At 38.6% G+C, this 23,241-nt stretch overlaps 1 protein-coding gene across 4 annotated transcripts in view; it reads right to left on the bottom strand.

Annotated features, from left to right (window-relative positions):
- Nucleotides 1-6,620: 6,620 nt before the first annotated feature.
- The window catches only part of PPP2R5E (protein phosphatase 2 regulatory subunit B'epsilon), a 163,756-nt gene continuing 147,135 nt past the window's right edge, over nucleotides 6,621-23,241 (bottom strand). For all 4 annotated transcript variants that reach the window (XM_020986511.2, XM_020986508.2, XM_020986509.2 and 1 more), the window contains 3 exons: nucleotides 21,405-21,532; nucleotides 18,497-18,598; nucleotides 6,621-11,241 (listed from right to left, as the gene is read on the bottom strand). In XM_020986511.2, the coding sequence (XP_020842170.1) occupies nucleotides 11,142-11,241; nucleotides 18,497-18,598; nucleotides 21,405-21,532 (330 nt within the window). In that variant the 3' untranslated portion in view covers nucleotides 6,621-11,141. The remainder of the gene's footprint in view (nucleotides 11,242-18,496; nucleotides 18,599-21,404; nucleotides 21,533-23,241) is intronic.

A 23,241-nucleotide genomic window follows, 5' to 3' on the forward strand; every position in this document is an offset into this window, starting at 1 on the left:
GACACGAGCACATGTTGAAAAAATGGTAGACATAGACTTGCTTGAGCGCAATTATCTGTGAAGCACAATAAAGCAGAGGGCAATAAAATGAGATGTGCCTGTATTCCAAATGCTCAATACTTTGCCTGGTATATAGTAAGCACTTAATAAATACTTATTGACCTGGCTGGCTGAGGATAGGGAAAAAAAGAAAAACCTTTTAGCCAAGGCTCTAGAAAGACAACTCTGGGAAGGAATAAAGGTCAGAAGTGCTCTTTTACTTTGTTATTTTGCCTAGAGAAGACTATTAGTAGTTCTGTGGCTGAAGCAAGAGTGATTGCTTTCTTTAAACAGCAATGAAGAAAATTCCTAGCTTTGAGAACGGTAGTGACTACTCTTCTTATAAGGTGTAGTTAAAACTGCAGCGAAGGTTTTCAGTGGAAGCCAGGAGCCATACCTGGAGCAGAGTCTACATGTCTAGCAGAATAGAATCTAGCAGAGCAGGGTTCAGGGAAGTAACACCATGTGCAGTAGCCCTCAATGGAGATTGCCTTGTTAATGGAAACTATGTTTCCAGTGGGAATGATGTCCAGTGGAAAGTCTGTATCCGGCAGAGACCAGTGAGAAGCAAACCTAATGGGGGTAGTTTGATGATGTCATTAGAAAATAGCAGCTCCAAATTATAGGACACATAAATTGCTGCTGTTCACATGTTCCCTAACCACATATATTCCCTATGTGTATGCCTATCCACGCATTTTTCCTGTATATCCATTGTTCCTACAAAGCTTTTACAATGGAGGGGAAATGGAGAGATGATGGCTGGCAATGCTTGTACCTCACTCTCATCAGAACTGGTTCAAAGAAGGAAGAATACACACACACACACACACACACACACACACACACACACACACACACAGAGTATTGTGCACAAATATATTAATTACCCAATAAGAAAATAGGGTTAGGGGATAAGAGAAATGGATAGGGGGGTTACATAGGGAGGGTGGATTAGGGGAGGCAGTGGTTAGACTTTTGAGAAGGTACAGGATAAAAAGAGAGAGAGGAAGAAACAGAAGAAAATGGGATGGAGGGAAATACATAGTTAGTAATCCCATAACTGTGAATGTGAATTGGATGAGCTCACATATAAATGGAAGTAGGTAGCAAAATGGATTAGAAAACAGAATACAGCAATATGTATTTGAAAGAGACACATTTGAAGCAGAAAGATACAAATAGAATTAAAATCAAGGGCTAGAGCAGAATCTAACACGCTTCAGCTGAAGTAAAAAAAAAGCAGGGGTAGCATCATGATCTCCAACAAAGCCAAAACAAAAATAGACCTAAGTAAAAGAGATAATCATGGAAACTACATCATGCTAAAAGGTACCATACACAATGAAGTAATATAAAAAAATTTTACAGCAAGTTTCCCTGATAAAGATTTCATTTTTCAAATTTAGACCGAGTATAAAACTGAGTCAAATTTATAAAAATAAGCCATACTCCAATTGATAAATGGTCAACAAATATTAACAGGTAATTTTCAAAAGAAAACATCGAAGCTATACATAGTCATGAAAAAATGCTCTAAATCACTAGTGATTAGAGAAATGCAAATACAACTCTGATGTGCCATCTCCCACCTATCAGAAATAACAAATGCTAGAGGGCAGGAAGGAAAAATAGGAACACTAATAAACTGCCGGTAGAGTAGTGAACTGGTTCAACCATTCTGGAAAGCAATTTGGAACTATGACCAAAGGGCTATAAAACTATGGATACCCTTTGACCCAACAATACCACTAGTAGGTCTGTACCCTAAAGAGATGTGCATAAAAATGTTTACAGCAGCTCTTTTTGAGATTGCAAAGAATTAGAAAGTGAGGAGATGTCTATCAATTGGGAATGACTGAATAAACTATGGCATATGATTGTGATGGACTAGTCTTTGCTACAGGAAATAACAAGGGGAGGAGCAGGTAGGTGGCGCAGTGGATAGAGCACCGACCCTGAAGTCAGGAGGACCTGAGTTCAAATCCGGCCTCAGACCAAACACTCAGCACTTACTGGCTGTGTGACCCCAGGCAAGTCACTTAGCCACAATTGCCTGGGGAAAAAAAAAAAAGAAATGACAAGGGAGTTGGTTTCAGAAAAATATGGCAAAGCATATGAACTGATGCAAAGTGAAGTGAGAGCCCTGAGATCACTGTGCACAGTAACAGCAATGTTGTAATGATGATTAACTGTCAGTAATGTGGTAATGATGATCAACTGTGAAAGACTTACCTACATTGATCAATACAAGACAAAAGAAGCTTTGAATTCTTGTGACAGAAGAAACATTGAAAGATTAATTTCATGGCTCTTTCGGTGCCGGGATAATCATAGACAAGGAGACGGTCATCTAAAGGATTCAGTTTTGTGGACTTGAACTCAGAAGAAGCTGTAAAAGAGGCCTTGGAAGATTGATGGGGGGAAAAAGTGACTCTGGACTGGGCCAAACCCAGTGGCTTTGGAGGTCCTGGCCTCGATGGTTGTGCAGGCTTTGGTGGCCAAGGAGGGCAAGGTGGGCTTTGGAGGTCCAGATGGTTTCTGAAGAGGCTGAGGAGAAGGAGACAAGGCACAAAGAAAGAAGACAAAGTTTGAATGGCTTCTCCCCCAGTCTCTTTTCCCCTGCTATCTGAACGGATTCTGTGGGGTTTATCCTGTCTAATCATTGACAGAGTTTTCCGAGGACATTGCAAGACAAACATGCAATCCAGAGGTCCTCTCGGAAAACCCTGCATGACATTTCATGGATGGAGAATGCTAGTTTTGACTGGGTGGATGTTCCATGTACATTTTTTGCAGAGACCAGTGATTTTGCAGAGACCCTGTTCTAGATTGAGAACTGTATTAAAGAATTAGGTCGGACTTAAAGAATTGGATCTTTGACGCATGATGTGAAGAGTCGAGCAACTGGGTTTATTCACATCTCCCTTCAGTCTTTTCCTCCGGACTAATCCTATTCTTCACGTGTGTGGGAGAGGCATCTTGTCTGTGGCAAAGAGCAACTGTCCCAGCTGAGGCTACACTAAAGACATAATTTGGAGGAGAGCATTTGAAGTAGTACAAAGTGTCTTTAAAGTTTTCGTTCAGAAACGATTTTTTGTCAAAGATTAAAGATTTTTATTTAGAAGATTACCTGGAAGAGGTTGATTCATTTGGACTTGCCTATGGGAAGAAAGAAGGTTGGAATTTGGAGTCGGGGCAGGGGAGAGCTGAGAGAGACAGAAAGACATAACAGAATTTTTAAGACCCCCTTCCAACTTTAATAGTCAGGAAGTTGATTTTTTCTATTTACTAGCCTAAATTCTTATTGCAAAAACCTTGTCAGGTAGGTGCTGTTATTATCCCCATTTTACAGCTGAAGAAACTGAAGCAAAGAGGTTAGGTGACTTACCCAGGATCACACAGCTAGTAAGTGTCTCAGGCTGGATTTGAATTCAGGTTTTCTTGACTCCAAGCCCAGTATTTTATCCACTGTGCTACCCTGTTGTTCAGTTGTGTCTGATTCTTCATGACTCTGTTTGCCAAAGATACCACAGTGGTTTGCCATTTCCTTCTCCAGTTCATTTTACAGATGAAGAAACAAAGGCAAACAAGGTTAAGTGACTTGCTCAGGGTCACACAGCTAGTAAGTATCTCTGAGGCAGGATTTGAACTCAGGAAGACTCATCTTTCTCACTCCAGGGCCAGCACTCTATCCACTGGGCCATCTAGCTGCCTCTTAAAGGTAAGCAACGATATACTAGCTAGACAGCTTTATTGCAAGTAGATAAACATTAGTTACCGAAAAAGGTTTTTATAGACCCTCCAAGAGAAAGTTTGGCATTGAGTTTAAGGCTTATCAACTAACCAGCTGCTTCACTTATTAATGCCTTAGTTTTTTAGTCTAAGGCAAGAAGTCAGCAGTCAATGTACTGTACCCAGAAAGCAAAACATCTGAAGTATATGAACCTGTCCCTCCAATAAATTTCAACTCTGATACCTCGTCATTGGACAAAGTTGACCTTGTATTCTTAAAGGCTACACCAGTGAAGTGCAAACTTTGGTAGGGCCTAACAAGCTGGAAAAACTTTGATTACAGTTTGGAGAGACTTGACATCAGAAGACTGATCACCAGGTGACTTTTTTTTTCCACCCAAGAACTTCAAGAACACCTACTAAGCCTAGCAAGGAGGAGTTGTAATTCATTAGTGTTGTTTGCCTTCTCAATGAGGTAGGAGGGGAGGGAAAGAGAGAGAGAATTCAGAACTCAAAGATTTTTTTAAATGTTAAAAATTTTTATATGTAATTGGAAAAAAACCAAATTATAAATTAAGTGCCTGCTCTGTGCCAGACATTACACTAATGGTGGGTGATTTAAAGACAAAAAAGAACTAGCCTGTGCCCTCAAGGAGCTTACCAAAGCATAAAACTCTCCTTTAAGCGGTTTGACGTATCCACTCCACTGAGGGCTCCCAGTGAACTCTTGCCTCATTTTATGAGGGCCCAGGCTTCTTCACCTCTTCCCACCTTCTCCTCACTGAGTGACTTGCAGCCCCTTTTTCCATTTATATGTTGTTTTCCTCCCTTAGAACGTAAGCTTCTTGAGGACAGAGACTATCTTGTTTGGTTGTATTTCTATCCCCAGTACTTAGGAATGCCTGGCACACGGTGATTAATAAATTATTTGTCAAATTAAGCAGATTAGCTCTGTAAAACCAAGCACAAACTGTCCCAGTGAGGGTCAGCTAAGGTTTTCCACATGCCAAGAAGGTGAGAACCAGTATCTACATCGAGGCCTCACACCTCCACCTGCATGACAGGAGTTATAAGCATCTACCGGAGAAATGGATTGATATGCCCTCGTGCCAGATCCCAGCCTCGTGCCCTGATACTGAAGAAACCAAAGGCCTGGTTTAAGTAAGCAGCAGAATACTTCCCTTTCAGACACACTGCACAGTAGACTCACTTTTAAAGGGTTTTATCTTAAGAGAGAATACATGGCACAGATAAAAACACGGGAACCTGGCCCAACACAATCTCTATCCCCCTACCCCACCAGCAGCTCCTTAATGTGGAATGTGAGTTATGACACACGGCTCTAAAAAGGGATAGCTGGATTTGGTTTTTGAGGGAAGCTGTTCAAGGTAGGAAACATACCTTCAAACTCTGAAAATAAATCTGCTTCTGTGATAATATCTAGAGCCAGAAAGGACCACCAAGGTCAGCTAGAGTAACCTCTTTATTTTTCAGATGAGGACATAAGGGCCCTGGGAGGTGAAGTCACTTGAACAAGGTTACACAGATTATAAGTGGCTGAGTTCGGATGTGAGTTCGTTACTCTGCCTCAAAACTCAGCACTCATTTCACTATACTATGCTGACTTTACTGAATTACCTTGCCCTACATAAAGTTTCCACTTCTAAATCACTACAAGCTGTTGTCTTTGAACATTACAAATAGCAGTGTCTGAAAACTAATACTTGGTAGTTTAGAAATGAACATAGAACAGTTTCATTTAGGAAGGGTTTTCTCTTCCCAAATGATTAAAATGAAACAGGACACAAAAACACAAAACAGGATTAAACAGGTGTCTGTTGGAGCTTGGGGTACAATTCAAAATTGGCAAAAGCAGTCAAGGTCATCCTAAACTGAAAAGGGCTAGAAATGAGCATATATTAAGCACCATGTGTTGGGCACTGTGCCCAGCATTTGCACAAAAATTTTCTCCTTTGATCCTCATATGAACATGTGAATAGTTAAGCATCTACTATATATGCCAGGGGCAGCTAGGTGGTGCAATGGATAGGATACTGGGTCAGGAATCAAGAAGCAGATCTGGCCTAGGACACTTACTAGCTACGTGAGTGTGAGCAAGTCACTTGACCCTGTTTGCCTCAGTTTCCTCATCTGTAAAAATGAGCTGGAGAAGGAAATGGTAAACCACTCCAGTATCTTTGCCAAAATTCAAATGGGGTCACAAAGAATCAGGTAGGATTGAAGATGACTGAACTTGCCAGGCACTGTGCTGACTGCTTTTACAAGTATTATCTTTTGTGATTCTTACGTGAGCATGCATTAACCACCAACTACCTGCCAGGCTGAGTGTTATTAGAAATGTTTTCTCATTTGATCCTCACATAAACACGCATTAAACACCTACTCTATGTGCCAGGCACTGTGCTGAGCACTTTTACAAATATCTCATTTGATACTCACAACAACCCTTTGAAGTAGGCACTATTATTTCCCCCTCCCCCTATCTTACAACTGAGGAAACTGAGGCAAAGAGACTGAAATGACTTGCCCTGGGTCACACGGCTAGCAAGTGTCTGAGGCAGGATTTGAATTCACGACTCCTGAATCCTGACCACGAGCTCTACACCAGCTGCCTCTATGACCCCAAGGGGAGAGCATGAGGTCAGAGGAAAACTCACCCCACGAACCTGGCCAATGTTCCCCCAGCTAGGTGTTGTCTCCAGAGCAACCGCGTCACCCAAATTGCTGAGTCCTGCCACGAGAACACTGCAGAACACCCACCCACCCACCCGCACCCACACCCACACCCTCCGCCTGGTCACGCGGGAACAAAATCAGTAGAGCAGTTGGAAACTCGTCATTGCTTCTTTATTTCGATGCACCCACAGTACAGAGCCCTCCACACACTCGTGAAAGGAGAAGGTTACATTGATATTTGGGAGCACCAGTCATTTTGTCCTTGTTACCATCTTGAAGAAAGTAAATCACTTCCAAAGAATGACATTTTGGAATCCCATGGGTATAAACACTCGACTTGGTTGTCGGTCTCAGGAGGAAGTAGCATACATACTCTGGTTATACTTTAGCCGGAAGATTGTTCTGTGGCGTTTTCTTTTAACATCTGATGAGGAACAGAAGATTTTCGCTGTCTGGTCAGGCCAGTCTCTATTTTCATATGCAACTTTTCATATCAAAAAAAGTTTCATTTTATTTCTACCCACAAATAGATGAAATTTAAAAAAAAAAAACCTAACGGACCACAGCATTTCTAAGGGGGAAAATGAACGTTTGCTGCCCTCTCCTGCTGAAACAATGAAATGCTAACATACCAAAAGATAAAGCTAATGCTAAATCCTTTAACCAAAGCATGAACATGTCATTCTTTACACTACAATCAAAAATAGGACAAGAAATTTATTGATAATATTTATATTTGAAAACTCCTCATTGGTACATGAGGTTTGGATTACAACTTATTTACAGTAAGCAATCACAAAAAAAAGGAGACCTATATTCATACAAATCATGATATAGGATGTTTGTTTCTAAACAGATAATTGCTGCTTCAGTGGACAAAGAAGCAGTCTGTGAATTGATATTCTGTTAAATCAAAATTTGCTCAATTTTGCCTCCACGTTGCGCAGTCCTTTTAGACTTTCAAAACTAGATATTGAGGAATATAAAATTCATTGCCAATACCTACTAGAAAAATCCTTTGTGGCTCGCCTCCTATCTCCATTAGGAGAACTGGTTGAACCAGAATATAAAAATAAAAATATCCATGTGCAAATAAAACATCATTTGATCATGTCTAGCCGTCACCTTCTTTTTGCTATCAGGTGACTGTCACTTTGTGATGACATTGGTAATAGCATCGAAAGAGAGATAACTCCACTTTCTGGGACAAGTTGGTGCACCCAATTTGGAAAATTAAAATTAAAAATAGAAAAAAAATTAACCTGAACCAAACATGTTTTTACATGCTAATAAACATCCATACATCTTCCCCTTGGCCCCGCCCCACCCCCCACAAAAAAATAAAAAAGCTTTTAAAGCTCTAAATATACTTTTTTTTTTCTTTCCATAGTGTGATTGAGCCTGCTCTATACTCAACAGCTACAGCAGGTGCAAATGCAAGCAATTCCTGGCTCTGCACCCTGGCCTGATTCCACATATAGAAGGAGGTACAAAATAAATTAAACCCTTCTATTTATGCAAACAGATCCAAGATGAACTGAGTGTAACCCTGCTCGTGAGTATCCAGCGGCATTAAGAGTATTTTTGATTCATTTATTTTTAAATTTTTTATTGTATTTTTTACAAAAAAAAAAGCCAAAAAACAACAACAACCACAAAAACCCAACCCACTCATATGTTTGGGAGATCAAAACAAAAACAAAAAACCCAAAAAGTGACAGGAAAACAACTGGGGAAAATCGCAAGATGTGAAAAGGAATGCATGCTTGATTAAACGTGACATGGGAATATTCACGGGTATGGTTTTTCTATGCCCACAACCTAATGCCTTTTTATCTAGGCCACAGTCCTCTTCTGAAGACACTCTCAACCCTCATCCTGAAACCAATATGGTAGGAACAAGGGAGTGAGTGACCACGCGCTAACTACGATATTTGCTCTTTAAAAAATATATTTATATATAGTTCTGGAAATTATGAAGCAAACAAAAGTATGAGATGCGTTCATCACAACTGAGTTGCAGCAAAGATCAGGATTGTGGGAAGGGACAAGGAGGGCTGCTGCAAATGCAGCAAGTTCGTCCTTAAGTATGTCACATAGTGCAACAGTCGGGTTACCTCGGTTATTCTGCGTCATTGGACACAACATGACAAAGGTCACATTGTCTCTTTCAGTTAAAAAAAAAAGTGAAAAGATAGTGTTTCTTCTCAGAAATTGCCCTAGGAGTTTTAGATATGCTGCCACTTAAAGGCAGCGGGTTAATGTGACCAACTCTTCGTGTAGGTCTAATATTCGTCTCCGTTTTTCTCAGTGTAGGTATCAACATATCAAGTGGACACTGAGAATAATCTGTATGAAGTCATTACCTCCGGTGCAAGAAAGGTTCCTTGCCTTTTAAAATTTCAAATGACTGCGTTTCATTTCATTGGGCAGAGATTATTAGTTCATTCATCCATGAATTTAACGTCCTCAGTCTTCAAAGGCATGTTAACTGTAAATATAAGATTACACTACCAAAAATAATCATAATGCATAGTAGAAATCAAAGGCTATTCAAATCAAAGGGGCTAAAGGAGATGGTTTGTTATAAATTTATTTTTATCTTTAGTATTTGAGCTTGCACCTTTTCTCCAGTATTTTAAAAGAAGTTGTATGATCTTTGGCAGCCTCTGCCAAATTTCTATCAATCTCCCATTGATTTTTTTTTTAAAAACATCTCTAGTAATCCCATTAAACCATGTTATTTTTGGTGTTGCATACGACTAGTTTACTGCTATTTCATTTTCAGGATTAACATTGTCAAGTTTTTACAAGGTTGCTGAGATGACGATATTCATATGTGGCTGATTCACGTATAAACTATGACCTGATAATCCTGAAACATGTAACCTGGGAGGGAGGATAGGGCTGCCCTCTCTATCCATCCCCACTTTTTTTTTTTTGGCTTGGAAACAAGAAAACTATCTTCTACTACCTATTTAAATGGAGGAAGGAAAATATACAAGCCCATTATTTATACTGTATTCCCATCAAAGGGCAATAGTTCACATGTTCATGTTTGTAACTACCACAATTAGATGCATGAACACAGAATCTGCTCTATACTGTAAATACTGCTGGGACTAATCATTTAGGATTATCAACTCACTGTTATCACGTCTATAACAGATCAAAAGAGTCCTGGGGGAAAAAAAATCCTGCAATACATACCTTTCGGTATAGAATAATGCCACTGCATTAGCTAAATATATACTACACATGAATCATATTAGCATTTTACCTACCAAAGATTCAAGATTTCACTTTTAAGTACAAAGCAGGTAGCCAATGACGTATACTTTGTGATACAGCTCTCTTTTTTTTGTTGTTATTTTTCCTTAAACAATTTGGTCACAATGCACCTTTGATATAAAAGCATTTTTAAACTTTATTATTAATACTCAGGACATAAGGAATTTCCAGATTTTTTTTTCAGTAGCATTTGTAGAACCATTTTTGGTAACAAATACAGTAGTTAGGAATAAGCATCTGATTCAGAATGCATAATAATGTTATCCTGAATCCTTTCCAGCTAAAAACAGGGCTGGCGCTGGGATGAGAAATTCAACTAGAGTCTACAAAAACACTGTAACATTTTTCCAGAGGCTACTTCCTCTTTTGCTGGAATACTTTATAAATACATATTAAAAAGTAAGGCAACAACTCCAAACAGTCCAAACTGTTCGCTCAACTCTTTTTCCAATTCGATCTGCAATCCCTGGAGATCAATTTCACGGATATACTGGTTAGTGTTTGTCTTTATTATCTCAAAGTGGTCCAAAAAGATGTATTTCAGTCATTACGAAAACAGCTCTGGGATATGTGTTCAATGATGCACATAACTAATACTGAATAGGTACTGAAGTCGGTGATGTACCAGTGCCTGTTTTCAAAAGGATTCAAGACATTGATTTGGATCCATCATAAACTAATGCATGAATCCAAAATTCCCTTCCCTACCATGTTTATCACCTCTCTATGTTTTACTCCTGATGTGAAAACTGAAGGAGTATGAGGCCTAGCCTGGTTACTGGAAAGATGCTCGCTCACACAACAAAACCTTTGCAGGAACCTGTGTATTCACGGCCCTGTTCTTTGTGGACATTCAACTTATGAAGATGTGCAAAAGGAAAAGATGTCAAATTACAGTAAAGTTATCCAGAGAAGGAGGATGTTACACAAACTTATAAGGAAATGACAGTCTTTTTTTTTTCCTTTTACTATAAATACATTTAACAATTTAGCAGAAAGACAAGCTAAATTTAAGATTGTTCACATTTGAAAATTGTATCATACTCTCTGCTAATGATAAATAAGGAACTCCTGACAACGGAATTTTAACATAGCAATTTTATCAACAGATCTCTGAAGACTGCTTTTAAAGTAGGGTTAGAACAATGATTATGTTTGCCAAGTTCTGAGAAGTCCATCTACTATCCAAACTTTGGATTTAAGTCCTTATTGTTTTTTCCTTTACTTAGAGACAGGTATATACAGTGCTGTTGTAATAATGAAACAAATGTGAAATCTACTGTAAAGTTGCACAATACAGAAAACTGTTGCTCCATCTTCTACTACATAAATGTGTGACTCCACAGGTTAATAATGCTGTTGTCATTTTGGTGTTGTTGTTAAGTTGGAATTATTCCATCACGTCTAAGACCTCTCTTTAACTCCAGGTCCTCCAGTTTTTTCCACAATTCTTCACGTTCTTTTTCTTTCTTTTTCTCACTGGTGGAAGAAACAGAGTTCAGTGTAAACAGTGGAGAAGTCTGAAAGAGATTCGAACCCCCTACCCGCCAAACATATACATTTTAAATTCTGTGAACAGTTTGGTATTAAGCTTGTCGTTTCTTGGTTTTCCACACTTAAGTAGACATAAAAATAGTGTTGACTGAACAAGCGGGAGATGACAAGGGCATTTTAAGATTCTTTTTCACATGAACATTCTTCTGGGCTCAGTTTCTTACAGAAATACTGCTATCTAAACTCGGAAACGCAGAGGCGACCATTTGTCTGGAGCAGTTGTCCGACACTCAGGAGCACCTCTGGTGATTTGGGGGGGAAATGGTGGGGGTGAGGAGGAGAAGTTTATTCTCATTTAGTCAAAACCAAATTCCTGTGCATATACCACCGCTTTCCAAAGGGAATCCAGAAATATTAGACATGCTGAGCTCTAGGAAGACAAAAATACCTAGCTCTTCTATCACTTTATTTTTTTCTCTCCTATTATATATAATATGGTCTATCTATAAACTTAAGTAAAGTAAGGGTCTTTCCACATTGGTAAGCCACATATTCAGGATTCTCTTATTTAACTCTGCATATCCTTACCAAAATAAATGAAATAAAGAGCTTCCCATAACTTCCAAGGTTTCAGGTTCCCTAAGTTTACATGTTAGTAATCTGTATGGAGTTTGCACTCCTTGCTGCAAATGCAATACTTGATTTACTAAATAGAAATCCTACTTTGGTTAACTGCCAATTAGATCACCTAACTATAAACCAGGGGATTTTTCACCCCAGGTAAAAGGGGGATGTGGCTTTTGGGTCATCTAACCAAGCCTGTAAGTAACAATGCCTTAGATAATATATAGATAATATACATGGGCTAATTAAAAATTACCAACACACTGGTATACTATCATGGCTATAACTTAAAATGTCTTCTCCCTTTTTATTGCGTTGCACAGTCTCTCTGGAAATAGCCTAGGAATTCAAAGAGTCTTATTCCTGCTGTATAATTTCTGTTACAATTCCATTTTAATCCAGCTATAATAAATAAACCTCAACTGAAGTACTACTTCAATGTATTCAGGGGAATGTTATCTATACAGACCGCAGTTCCACAAAACATCTCTACGAAATCCCTGGGTTAGTTAATCTACTCAGCACTGGAAAGCCCATTCCTTGGGTCTTGTTGCTTGGACTGCTGTGTGGATGTAAACCAAACGAACCTACTATATCTAGCTGGCCACAGCCCCAAACACAATCATCAGACCATATGAAGATACGCCACCCATGCCATTCATCCTACCAACACGATGTACCTCCACCTCTTGCTCTTGACACAAAAATCCTGCCAGTCCTACCAATGGTCCTGGAGTTGGCTTGCTAATCGGCTGCTCTGTGGATCACCACCCCTATGACTCCCCAGATACGTCCTTTCCTGGCCACCACTCCTATATATTGTGTATTGTCTCCCACTGTAAGAATGCAATCTTCTTAAGGTCAGGGAGTAGCTTACTTTCATATCTGTGTTCCCAGAATTTGGCACAGTGCCTGGCACTGGGGACAGGGACAGGGACAGGACATATGATTTCATTGATTTAGGGAACTCTCAGATGAGGAAACTTCCTATACCAATGCAGGTCTGGCACCGTGTCTGTGGTAGAACCCACACCTGGTACAGAGTAAGCAGTTAATGAATTTTTATTCATTCATTCATAGGTGAAAAGAATACTCATACCAATGAAATTATGGAGCCTTGAAGTACAGAAAGTTCATTCACTGCTCACCTCAGATAAGTTATAGACATCGTCTCACTCAGTTAAGTAGTGACATAGTTGCTCCAAATTCATCGACTTCACTATTCATTTCAACCTCTATGGCGATTGCCCAGAATCCAGAAAACCAAATCAAATACAAGAACAGGCAAGGCATTTGTGGGGGCAGCATGGTGTATGAGAAAAGGCACTAGAGTTAGAGTCAGAAGTCCTAGATTTTAATCCTGGCCTTGATATTGACTACCTGCTACAACTTTGGGCACATCTTCCTCCTCTGGGCCAGGTTTCCTCAGCTCAAAAATGAACAGTTCACCTAGATAATGTCTAAGGTGCCTTCTAGAGAAGTACTAATTGTATGATCCTCCGACCTTACAGTAGAGATCTCTTACTAATGGCTTTTTAGGAGTCAAATCATTTCATACACATGTCAACTAGTCTATGGCATTTTTAGTAATGATCCCCAAAAACTTCTTTTCCAGATATGGAATTAATGTGCATTTCATACTAACAACTTTTAATTAATTTTAAAACCGAATAAGCTGTCAGGACCAACTTTCTACTCATAATATGACATATTCATTGCCTTGCTTCCTTACACCTTGGAAGCTCTATTGTTTTCTAATGAGTCTAATGTGAACCCAATAATCAAAAAAGAAAAAAAAATCTAAGAAAACTACCTATCCTAGATACCTAAGGCAAAGCAATGCCTTTTTTTTCTCTGAAGGTATTCCTATCTTTCCTAAAAGTCTTGCCTGTTTAATTCAGACAATAAATTCTGAGATGCTATTTGCAGTTTTACCTTCTACTAGTATTCAGCACATTTCTGAAGCCAAATGGTAACGACCAGGTCGTATTTAGCACTAAATTCTTATATTAATAGAATATTCAATCTCTTTGCTAGGAGCTTCCACAGAATAACCCCCTCTCCAACTAAGTTAATATCAATAAGACTTCTGCCGAAGTTGATGACATATTGCATGCTGTAATGATGCATCTTCATATTTACATGAATTAAAATTTTTAAACAGCAAAAAATTTAAATAATATTTTGTTTATGGCACAGAATACAACCATAGATTTTAAAGGCTTGAGGTGACATTATTATAATTCAAAGTATCCTAAAAACATCATACAATTTCCTGATATGACACAGCCTGGTCTCTCCTGACTACAAATGGCAGGAAAACCTATACCAAATTTTATAATCAAATTACTTTTTAAGAAACTCACTGTCTTTAAGAGTGAAAATAAAATCCTCTAAATTAGATGGCCTTTTGAAACCAAGTTCTCCACTTGACTTCTCATTTGTAAAACACAATGAACAGAATTAAAATTAAGCAAAGCAAAGCAAAGCAGGTCATAGGTAAGAATATTCTAGTTAATTTTAGGAGACCCAAAAAAAACTGCAAAGTTTTATGATACACAGTACCTGGCATTTTGTTTGCAGGGGCCCAAAATGAAATCAAAGGCCCAACCTGACTGTGCTCAATTACTAAAAGTTCTAAGATTTTTTTTTCATTTTGTCCATGTTCTCCTTTAGAAAATTAGAAATTTGGAAAACAAACACACTCAGAAAGTTAAGCATATGAAATGAAAAAAAAATTTCCTAGACCAAATTCAACTATATTTCAATTGGTTCTAACACTTAAATGCTCTTAAAATGTATCAGATTTTTTAAATGACAAAACAATAAGCCTAAAATAATGCTTTGATTAGGAAAGTAGCAGGATCTGCCCCCACCCCACCAATCATTATCGTCATCATCATCATCATCATGAGATGAAACTGTCATTCAACTAAACAAGACAGTTTATCAACCATGTCCTTTATCTCATCTTAATTTTATTTCTAAATCTTATTATGTCTTTCAGAATCTAGGTAGGAAGCCATCCTTCTCACAAAAGAAAGGTGTTCTGAAAAGCTTCTTGCCCATCTCCTCCTCTGAAAATGAGTATAAAATCAGCCCAACTTTTTTTTTTAATCAATCAACAAGAATTTATTAAGTGCCTACTGTATTCCAGGCACTGGAGGTACAAAGACAAGAAGGAAACAGCCCCTGCCTTCAAGGGGCTTGCTTACATTCTTTTATAAACACGTAAGTTCATGCAAAACAAGCATATACAAAATGACTTGAGGGGGAAGTAAGGCTGTGGTAAACTATGAAGTACTAACTGAAGGTCATTTTTAAAAGATCACTTCTGTGATTTCACTGGCATGGGAAACTCGTACCAAGGCAAATCTGTATCCAACCTGCAACTTCAAGTCTCAGAGTTACCTGGAGAATTGAGGGGGTCAATGACTTGCCAAATGTCACAAAGTCAGTATTTTGCAGCTCAACTTTATAGGTACTAATCCAGAATGACGTGGGCTAAGGATTTCACTACACTCAATTCAAACCAATTCAGTTTAAAAAATAGCTATTAAATGCCTACTATGTACAAAAGCACTGTGCTAGGTGCTGCGGTTACAAAGACAAGAATGAAAAACAGTTTTTGCCTTGAAGGAACTTTCCTTCTAATGAGGGATATAATGTGTAAAGAGTTGTAAATACAGGATAATCCAAAAATGAAGAGAACATTAACTGGAGAAATCAGAAAAGGGTTTATATAGAATAGAGAATGCATTCCAGGCATGAAGTGGATAGGGTGTGCATTATCATGGAGGAGGGAGATAGAATTTCAAATTCAGGGAACAGCAAATAGAGGCTGAAGCACAGAGTGCCTGAAGAAAAGGAATATTTATTAAGTCTGGAAAGGCAGGTTAAAGGGCCTTTAAATGACAAGCTAAGGAGTCTGTATTTTAATTTAGAGTCAATAAGAAGCCACTGGTTGGACTGGGGCAGAGTAAGGGGGAGGGGGGTGGATCTGGAAGAGGGAGAGAAGTATCAGATCTGTGCTAAAGATTATTTGAACAGATATATAAAGGAAAGGGGGAAGGGGTATTTAGCATTGTAGGCAGAAGGGCCTGACCTGGGAGGTGGGAGGTGGGGAGGAGGACAACTAAAAAGGAGAGGGTCAGATGTGACACACATCAAGGAGACAGACTTGGCAACTAATTAGCTTATAGCTAAGGGGGCAAGAGAAACAGAAAAATCAAGGCTACGAAGCCGGGTGGAAAAAAGATGGAGACGCCTTCAAGAAAAGGCATCTGCTGCTCTCTTTAGTCAGAAAAGGCTGAATTCTATTATATCAGAACTTGTTCAGGGTTTTTGGAAGTAGCAAAGATTATTAGACATAATGAATTTGAAATACCAACAGCACATCCAAATGGACATGTCTAGTGAGCAGTTGACAACATGAAACTGGAGTCTGGGAGTGAGATTAGAGTGGGATTTATATATGTGGGAGTCAAGATGATTTCATCAACAGAAGGAAAGGAGGGGCTAGGATAGAGTTCTGACAGACACTCACAGTCAGGAAGCAAGAGATGGATCATGATGAGCCAACAAAGAAGAAGGAGAAGAAATGTTCAGACCTATGGGAGAAAACCAGGAGACAGAGTGGCATTGTGAAAGCTGAGAAATAAGATGGTATCCAAATGGAAAAGATGGCTGACACTGTTGAAAGCCACCAAGAGATCAAGAAGGATGAAGCCAGAAAATGAGGAAATGATTAAAAGGGCAACATCTTCAAGGAAAAAGAAGGGAATGGGATTAAGACCACAAGGTAGAGCCTTTGTAAGGAGAAGGACCACCCATCTCAGAGACTGAAACAAATAATAAAAAGGGGTGAGAGGGTTGAGGCAACTAGAAAGGTTTTGATGTATGAAACAGGAGTGGATGAAATTCATGACTAAGGCCTCAATTTTCTAAGTAAAGTAAGAACTTTGCTGAGGCAGGGAAAGGGGTATGTATATAACTGAAATTAATAACAAGGTACTAGCCTCAGTCAACAGAATTGTATGATATTCTTCATGGGCATTTAGTAACAAGTGAATAGAAACACAGAAAGAAGATGGTGTAGGTTACCACAATTCAAGTTTAACAATACATGTGAGGCGACAGGCCAATGGAACAAGAGAGTCAAAAGAAAAGGGAAGTCCCAAGTGTAGAGTCAAACTGGTTAACTATACCAAGACTGAAGGGAGGAGAGTGAGGCCAGAGCATTGACAGACAAGGAGAACAAGGCTGTGAGCTCTCTGTGGACAGAGAATGCTTCTGCTGTTTTGTCTTTGCATCCTCCACACCTGGCATATAGCAGGTTCTTAATAAATAAATTCTTACCGGATTAAATTCCAGTTACTGTTACTGTGAAAATAAAGAATAATTTAGGAAGCGTAAGACAGAAGGAAATGAGAGAATAAGAAGATCAGTAAACAATTTCAGCATTCTAGGAGAAAAACAGGTGATGGTAAGATCAGGGATATGAGTAGCCCATCTGGTGGCGATAGCAGAACAGACATATAGGCAGTGGGAGTCTGATGAGCTAGGAGAAAGAGTGTTTCAGGGAAAAAGAATGTATCAGGTCAGAGTTCAAGGCAGAGAAGACAACTGGGAGCTAGGTTCCAAACCCCTTGAGAAAAATGGGAGAATGACCTGGGGTATGGGCTGAGAGGTAAGGCAGTGAAGTAAGAATCTAAATCTAAACTGTAATAAGACCAAATGGAATAAACCTCAAAGGAACAGTGTTTGCTGAGTAATGGAGGCAGAGGGCTCATCCCAAAGCAGCAAGTAAGAATTAAGGAATAGGTCTGTTCCTCCAGGCTCAACACGTTGGGACAACAGCTGAAGTTGAAGGAATGACAAAGAGTGTACCATACAGGATGGTCAGGGATGAACTGAACGTCTTCTGGGGAAATCAAATTTCTGTGACTGCAAGAGGGCAGACTGAGAGGAAGAAGTATAAGATGAAGAAAAATTTGTTAATGATAGAACAGGGGTCATAGAAAACAGTGGAAAGGAAACACAGAGCAACACAGGTGAGTCTAAAGGGTAGGGCTGAGGTAGACAGGGATTACAGAGAAATGGGTAGGTTTTTCCCTCACAAAATGGCAATTCTGAATTAAAAGGATTTGGATCCTGTCTATAGGCCCTTGGAAAGGATAGGCTGGAGTCAACCCAACACCTCAGGCCAGCCCAAGAACCAAACTGCCTGAAAGTCTTAAAATGGAATGACCAATAGACACGGCGGAATACTACAGAGAAGATCTATTCCATGGTCATGATCTCAGGACTAAATGAAAACCTAAATGCAGAATTTGCTGCATTTAGCTCTCTGTCAAACTAAGGGCTAAAAAACAAGCCTGAGAGATTACATATTCACAAAGTGAGGACAGGTACTGTATTTCACTGGGCACAAAACACATCAATGCATGATATTATTTGGCATCCCACAAGGACAAAGCTAATGAACATGCAAAAAAAAAGGGACAGGGGGCTGCATTTGACTGTAGGTTAAATCAGGCAATCTGAGCAAAAGAATAAGGCAAGAACTAAATAGGGGACCTTATGCACAGCTGACAAAAAAGCTTTAAAGAGTTACCGCTGGCGATCTGACTTGTAAGTGGCTGTTAACTCGTCAAACATGGTGCTGTTCATTTCCATAAATGCCTTCAATACATTGTACACTAAAGCCACGATAGCCCTGTAAAACACAGAGGAGAGAGTTATTTGTTAATTGGTCTTATTTAACACTGTGATAAATTAATCCAGAGAAATATTTTCATTTGGATGAGTTTTTCTAATTTATATCTCTGTCTCTATCACATTCCAGCTGGTACAACTAGAAGTGATCTACAATTCTGCTCTTCACTACCCAAAGAGAGAACTCATTCAGCCAGGAACTAATAAGATCACCCTACAGACCTGGTAAAGTGAAAGAATTTCAGGTGTGACTCCTCCATGCCAAAAAATGGGATGTTCCTAGGAAGGCACAGAGAGGAAATCTATACATAGGGGAATTTAGTAATATGAGACAAATACTGACATTAAATAATTTCCTCCTAAAAGTAAGTAAAGATGAGAGATCCAAACTGTGGAGTCTCAGATTTGCAAAAATATTTAGCCTTTAAATGATAATCTATAGAATTTCCAAAAAGTGAAATTCACTTCCATAAAGACGAGATTCAAAAAGATGAATGAATTTGCCAACTCAATGATGATGGTGCTGACACTTTGTCAGCAGGGTATAAGCATGAGTTTTATAGTGATGGCAATAGATTGGCTCCAATCCATCTGCTCTTGTTCCATATCTCCTCCTCTGTGACCCAATGACATATGTTTGTGAGACACACAGCCAAGATTCAGATTGCTGCCTGTGGTCAGGAAACATGAAGGCTAGCTGACTTATATTATGTGCTAACAAAACTGGGATCTAAACACAAATAGCTTTAGCATCAATATACGATATCTAAAGCATAATTTCTATCTTCCAACAATAATGTCAAAGAAAAAAATGTACTGTCACAAACTAATCTAGGAAGCTAGCTGGTATAATGAATGGAATACTGGCCTTATAGACAGGAAGATTTGAGTTAAAATCCTGCCTCAGACACTTACTGTGTGACTCTGGGAAAAATCATTTAACCTCTCATAGCCTCAGTTTTTCCATTTGTCAAATGATTATAATACTAGCACCTACTTCACAGGATTGTTGTATCAAATGAGATAATGCATTTATATACAGCACTTAGCAAACTGCTATATAAATGCCTGCCGTTACTGTTAAGTTATGTGCTAAATTAATGCAGTATCCAGTTTCAACTTTTTACTTTTAAGCATACTGGGGGCTAAGCTTTTGTTTCTCTGTACTTCCAAGAGACAACATAAGCTCTGTCTGGTTCTGAAGAATATTCCAGTCTAGGTCAAGGGCAATGGGGGAAAAGGAACACACATGCTTACTGCCCCAAACTTATCACTACGAAGAACAAGCAAGCATTCAAGGGCAGAAACCAGACATTCAATTAATTTCTAACAAATCAGGATTTCTGCTCCCAATGTCCCCAGTAGGTTAAGTTGGCACTTGAAAGAGGAAGGAAGCCTTAAGCTGGAAAACTGTTGAGAAATTGGATAAGTTACTTAACTAGGCCTCACTTTTCTCATCGGGTAAATGAACTTAGAAAAGATGTGTTAGGTTTCTCGTAGCTCTAAAATCTTAAGACTGCATAAGTGACATTTGTGGATTTTTTGCTAGCAGAGCACCAGACCTGAAGTCAGGAAGACCAGGGCTCAAATTCTGCCTCAGACATTTACTAGCTGTGTGATGCTGGGGAAGTCACTTAAGCCTACCTTATTTTCCTCATTTGTAAAATGGAGATGGTAATAATAGTACTTACCTCCTGGGTTGTTGTGAGGATCAAATGAGATAATATTTGTGAAGTGTTTTGCAAACCTTAAAGCACTACATAAATGCTAGTATCATAGCTATTATTATCTTATAAAACAATTTTTATAAATGTAACTTGGTAAGTATATACAAAGGAAAATGGGATTAAGAAAATTTCCATGTGAAACTCTTAAAGACATACTATGAATGTCCTAAATGATTTTCTTAATATGTTGATTCTTATTTATACATATACTGATTTTCTTTTTTTAAAAATGCCAAAATTAGTGATTAACTACCAATTGAGATGTTTTCATGGCATGAAATTGCTTTAAATACAAATATGAAGGCTAATAAAAATCAAACCTGGTTTTCACTTACACCCAAGTGAATTTTAAACCTATAATTGAATATTTTACATCATAACTTTTCCCCTATGGACTTTCCAAAAGGAATGCATCCAGGAGGCTTAAAGTCAATCTAATTCAAGATTTATTAAGTGCCCACTTTGTGCCAAGTATGGCTCTACAGCACTCAGTGGCAGAGGATGTGCAAGGCCTATAGAAGATCATCTCTCCCATAAAAGAGGCTGTTATCTAACAGGGAGATATGACACATACACAAAGATTCCAAATAACACGTGACAGACACATTAGAGAGGTACAAAGTCTTTAAGAGGTGGGAGTGGGAAAAAAAGGTCATTAATGTCTGGTGGGGGGGGGCGCACGCGCCAGAAGATCAAGGAAAAATGTCATGGAGGAACAGCATCTGAGTTGGGTTTTAAAGGACAGGCAGGAATTGAATGAGGAAAAACGGGGAAGTGAGGGCATCAGAGGCCAGGGAATAGTGAGAACCAAAGCACTAAGGGAGGAAAGCAAGGAGGAATATCCAAGGACAGACATGTCCGCTTCAGCTGAATTATACAGTAAATGTAGTGGAACAGAAAGATAAGCCTGGAAAGGTTGGGTGGCACCAGCTTGTGGAGGGAAGGTCTTCAATGCCAGGCAAAAAAAAGACTTTGAACTTTACTTGATAATAGGAAGCCACTGAGTTTTTCTGAGATAAGGAGTGACATAACCAGCTCTTAAAGGAACTGAAAAAGGCGAAATCCTGAACTAAAACTTACGGGTTCCAATGTTCTTTGGAAATCCTATAGAGACTGGAAAACATGATGGGAAGGATGACATTGGAGTTTTCCTCTATCAAACTCATGATGTATTCATTATTCCAATAATACAGTGCCCTCTCTGCCACCTTTGAAGAAAGGGAAAATAAAATAAATATCTAAAGAAAAAAATCAGCTAATGGCTTTGCAAAAGACCAAGGTAAAACAAAATGTTATCATTTTTAAGTACTTAAACACCTAACGGTGGTCATTTTTCTTTTTCTTGCTAAAAAATCAAATCAATGATATTTAAATCAGATACAAAATTAAATATTAACAACATTTTACTTCACTGGGGAATGTATTTTAAATGTCTGAAAATTCCTAAATGGTTCCTGAATTTTAGAAGGAAAATAGGACTTTGTGCTTTCCTACTGTCACATTACCTTCCATGTTACTATCGTGTAAATACTCTTTGGTCTCAAATGCCATTTATCCTGCTTCTAAGCTCTTTATAATCTTCAAAATAATTCGATTGCACTCTTCAAACCACTACCCTGTACTCACTAACTCCCTCTGTCTTGTACAACTCTACCCAGTACAAGTTGATATTCTGCCCCAACCTGAGAATTCATTTGGGGCAGGCATACTACATTATCTATAAAGTGGGACTGAGTGGGGAAAAAATACGGTGACTTCCTGCTCTTATACAAATTAGGGACAACTATTTAAAGTGAGAACAAAATACTAGGGTGGGGTAGCAACCTGTTCATCTTTCCAGGCTTTAATGCCACCCCCTCCTCCCCCAACAGAGTCTGAAGAATTACATTTTTTTTTTTTTAGTATACAGTATTCTGAAGTTATAGTTGGGGAACCTGAGAGAGAAAAGAACTGACACTAGGACAAAACAGGAAACTAGAACTTCCTTAAGTCTGATTAAAATAGTAACCTGCAAATTGGCTCTGGGAAAGGTCTTCAGTCTCTTTATTTCCATTTCTCCATATGGAAATCACACTGGGCAATAATTACTATCTATAAAAGTTCTGTAAAGAAAAAAGGCAATACCTAAAAACTAAGATTAGTAACTGACAGTATGTTAAAAAAAAAAAAGTAACTACCCTCTTGTATCTGCAACGTGTTTAACTATGGTATTTTCTCATTTTATAAAACTGGCATTCTCTCAATCCTTTTCTTTTTCTTCCATTATTACCATCTTTGCATTTATCCAGATTGAACACCGGCCTTGGAGTGAAAAGATCTGGAATGCCATTATTTACTGGCTGTGTGACATAACCTCTGAAATTCAGTTTTCACATATGAAATAGGGACGATAAAACTTGTACTATTCACATCAAGGTCTATTGGGGAGAAAGTGCTTTGTCATCCATAAAGCATTATAGAAATGGGAGAAATTCATTCAACTGAGTATCTACTATGTACAATCTACTTAGTGTACTATGTACACTAAGAATACAGAAGCGTTAAAGAAAGTCTCTTGACTTATCAGTTTTATAATCTACTAAGGAAGTTAAAACTAATATAAAAATAATTATATGCAAATTAGGACTACATTTAAAAGTACTAATGCACAAGAGTATACGAAAAGAATAAGATGTCGTATTAGAGATTACTTTCAGCTGCTGAAATCTATGAACGTTGGTTAAATACGTGCTACCCTCACCTGTTCTCTCCAACCCAGTTCTCCAAGGATACATAATCATAGAATCTAAGAGTAAGAAGAGCTCTCAGAGTTCAACTAGTCCAACTCTCAGCTGAAAAAGGAATTCCTCTACAACATACCTAAAGAATAGCAGTCAGCCCTTTCCTTAAGGACCTAATTCTAGTGAAAGGAAATTCA

The sequence above is a fragment of the Phascolarctos cinereus genome, unplaced genomic scaffold, assembly GCF_003287225.1.
Source record: "Phascolarctos cinereus isolate Bilbo 61053 unplaced genomic scaffold, phaCin_HiC Scaffold_3;HRSCAF=262, whole genome shotgun sequence".
Classification (NCBI taxonomy): domain Eukaryota; kingdom Metazoa; phylum Chordata; class Mammalia; order Diprotodontia; family Phascolarctidae; genus Phascolarctos; species Phascolarctos cinereus.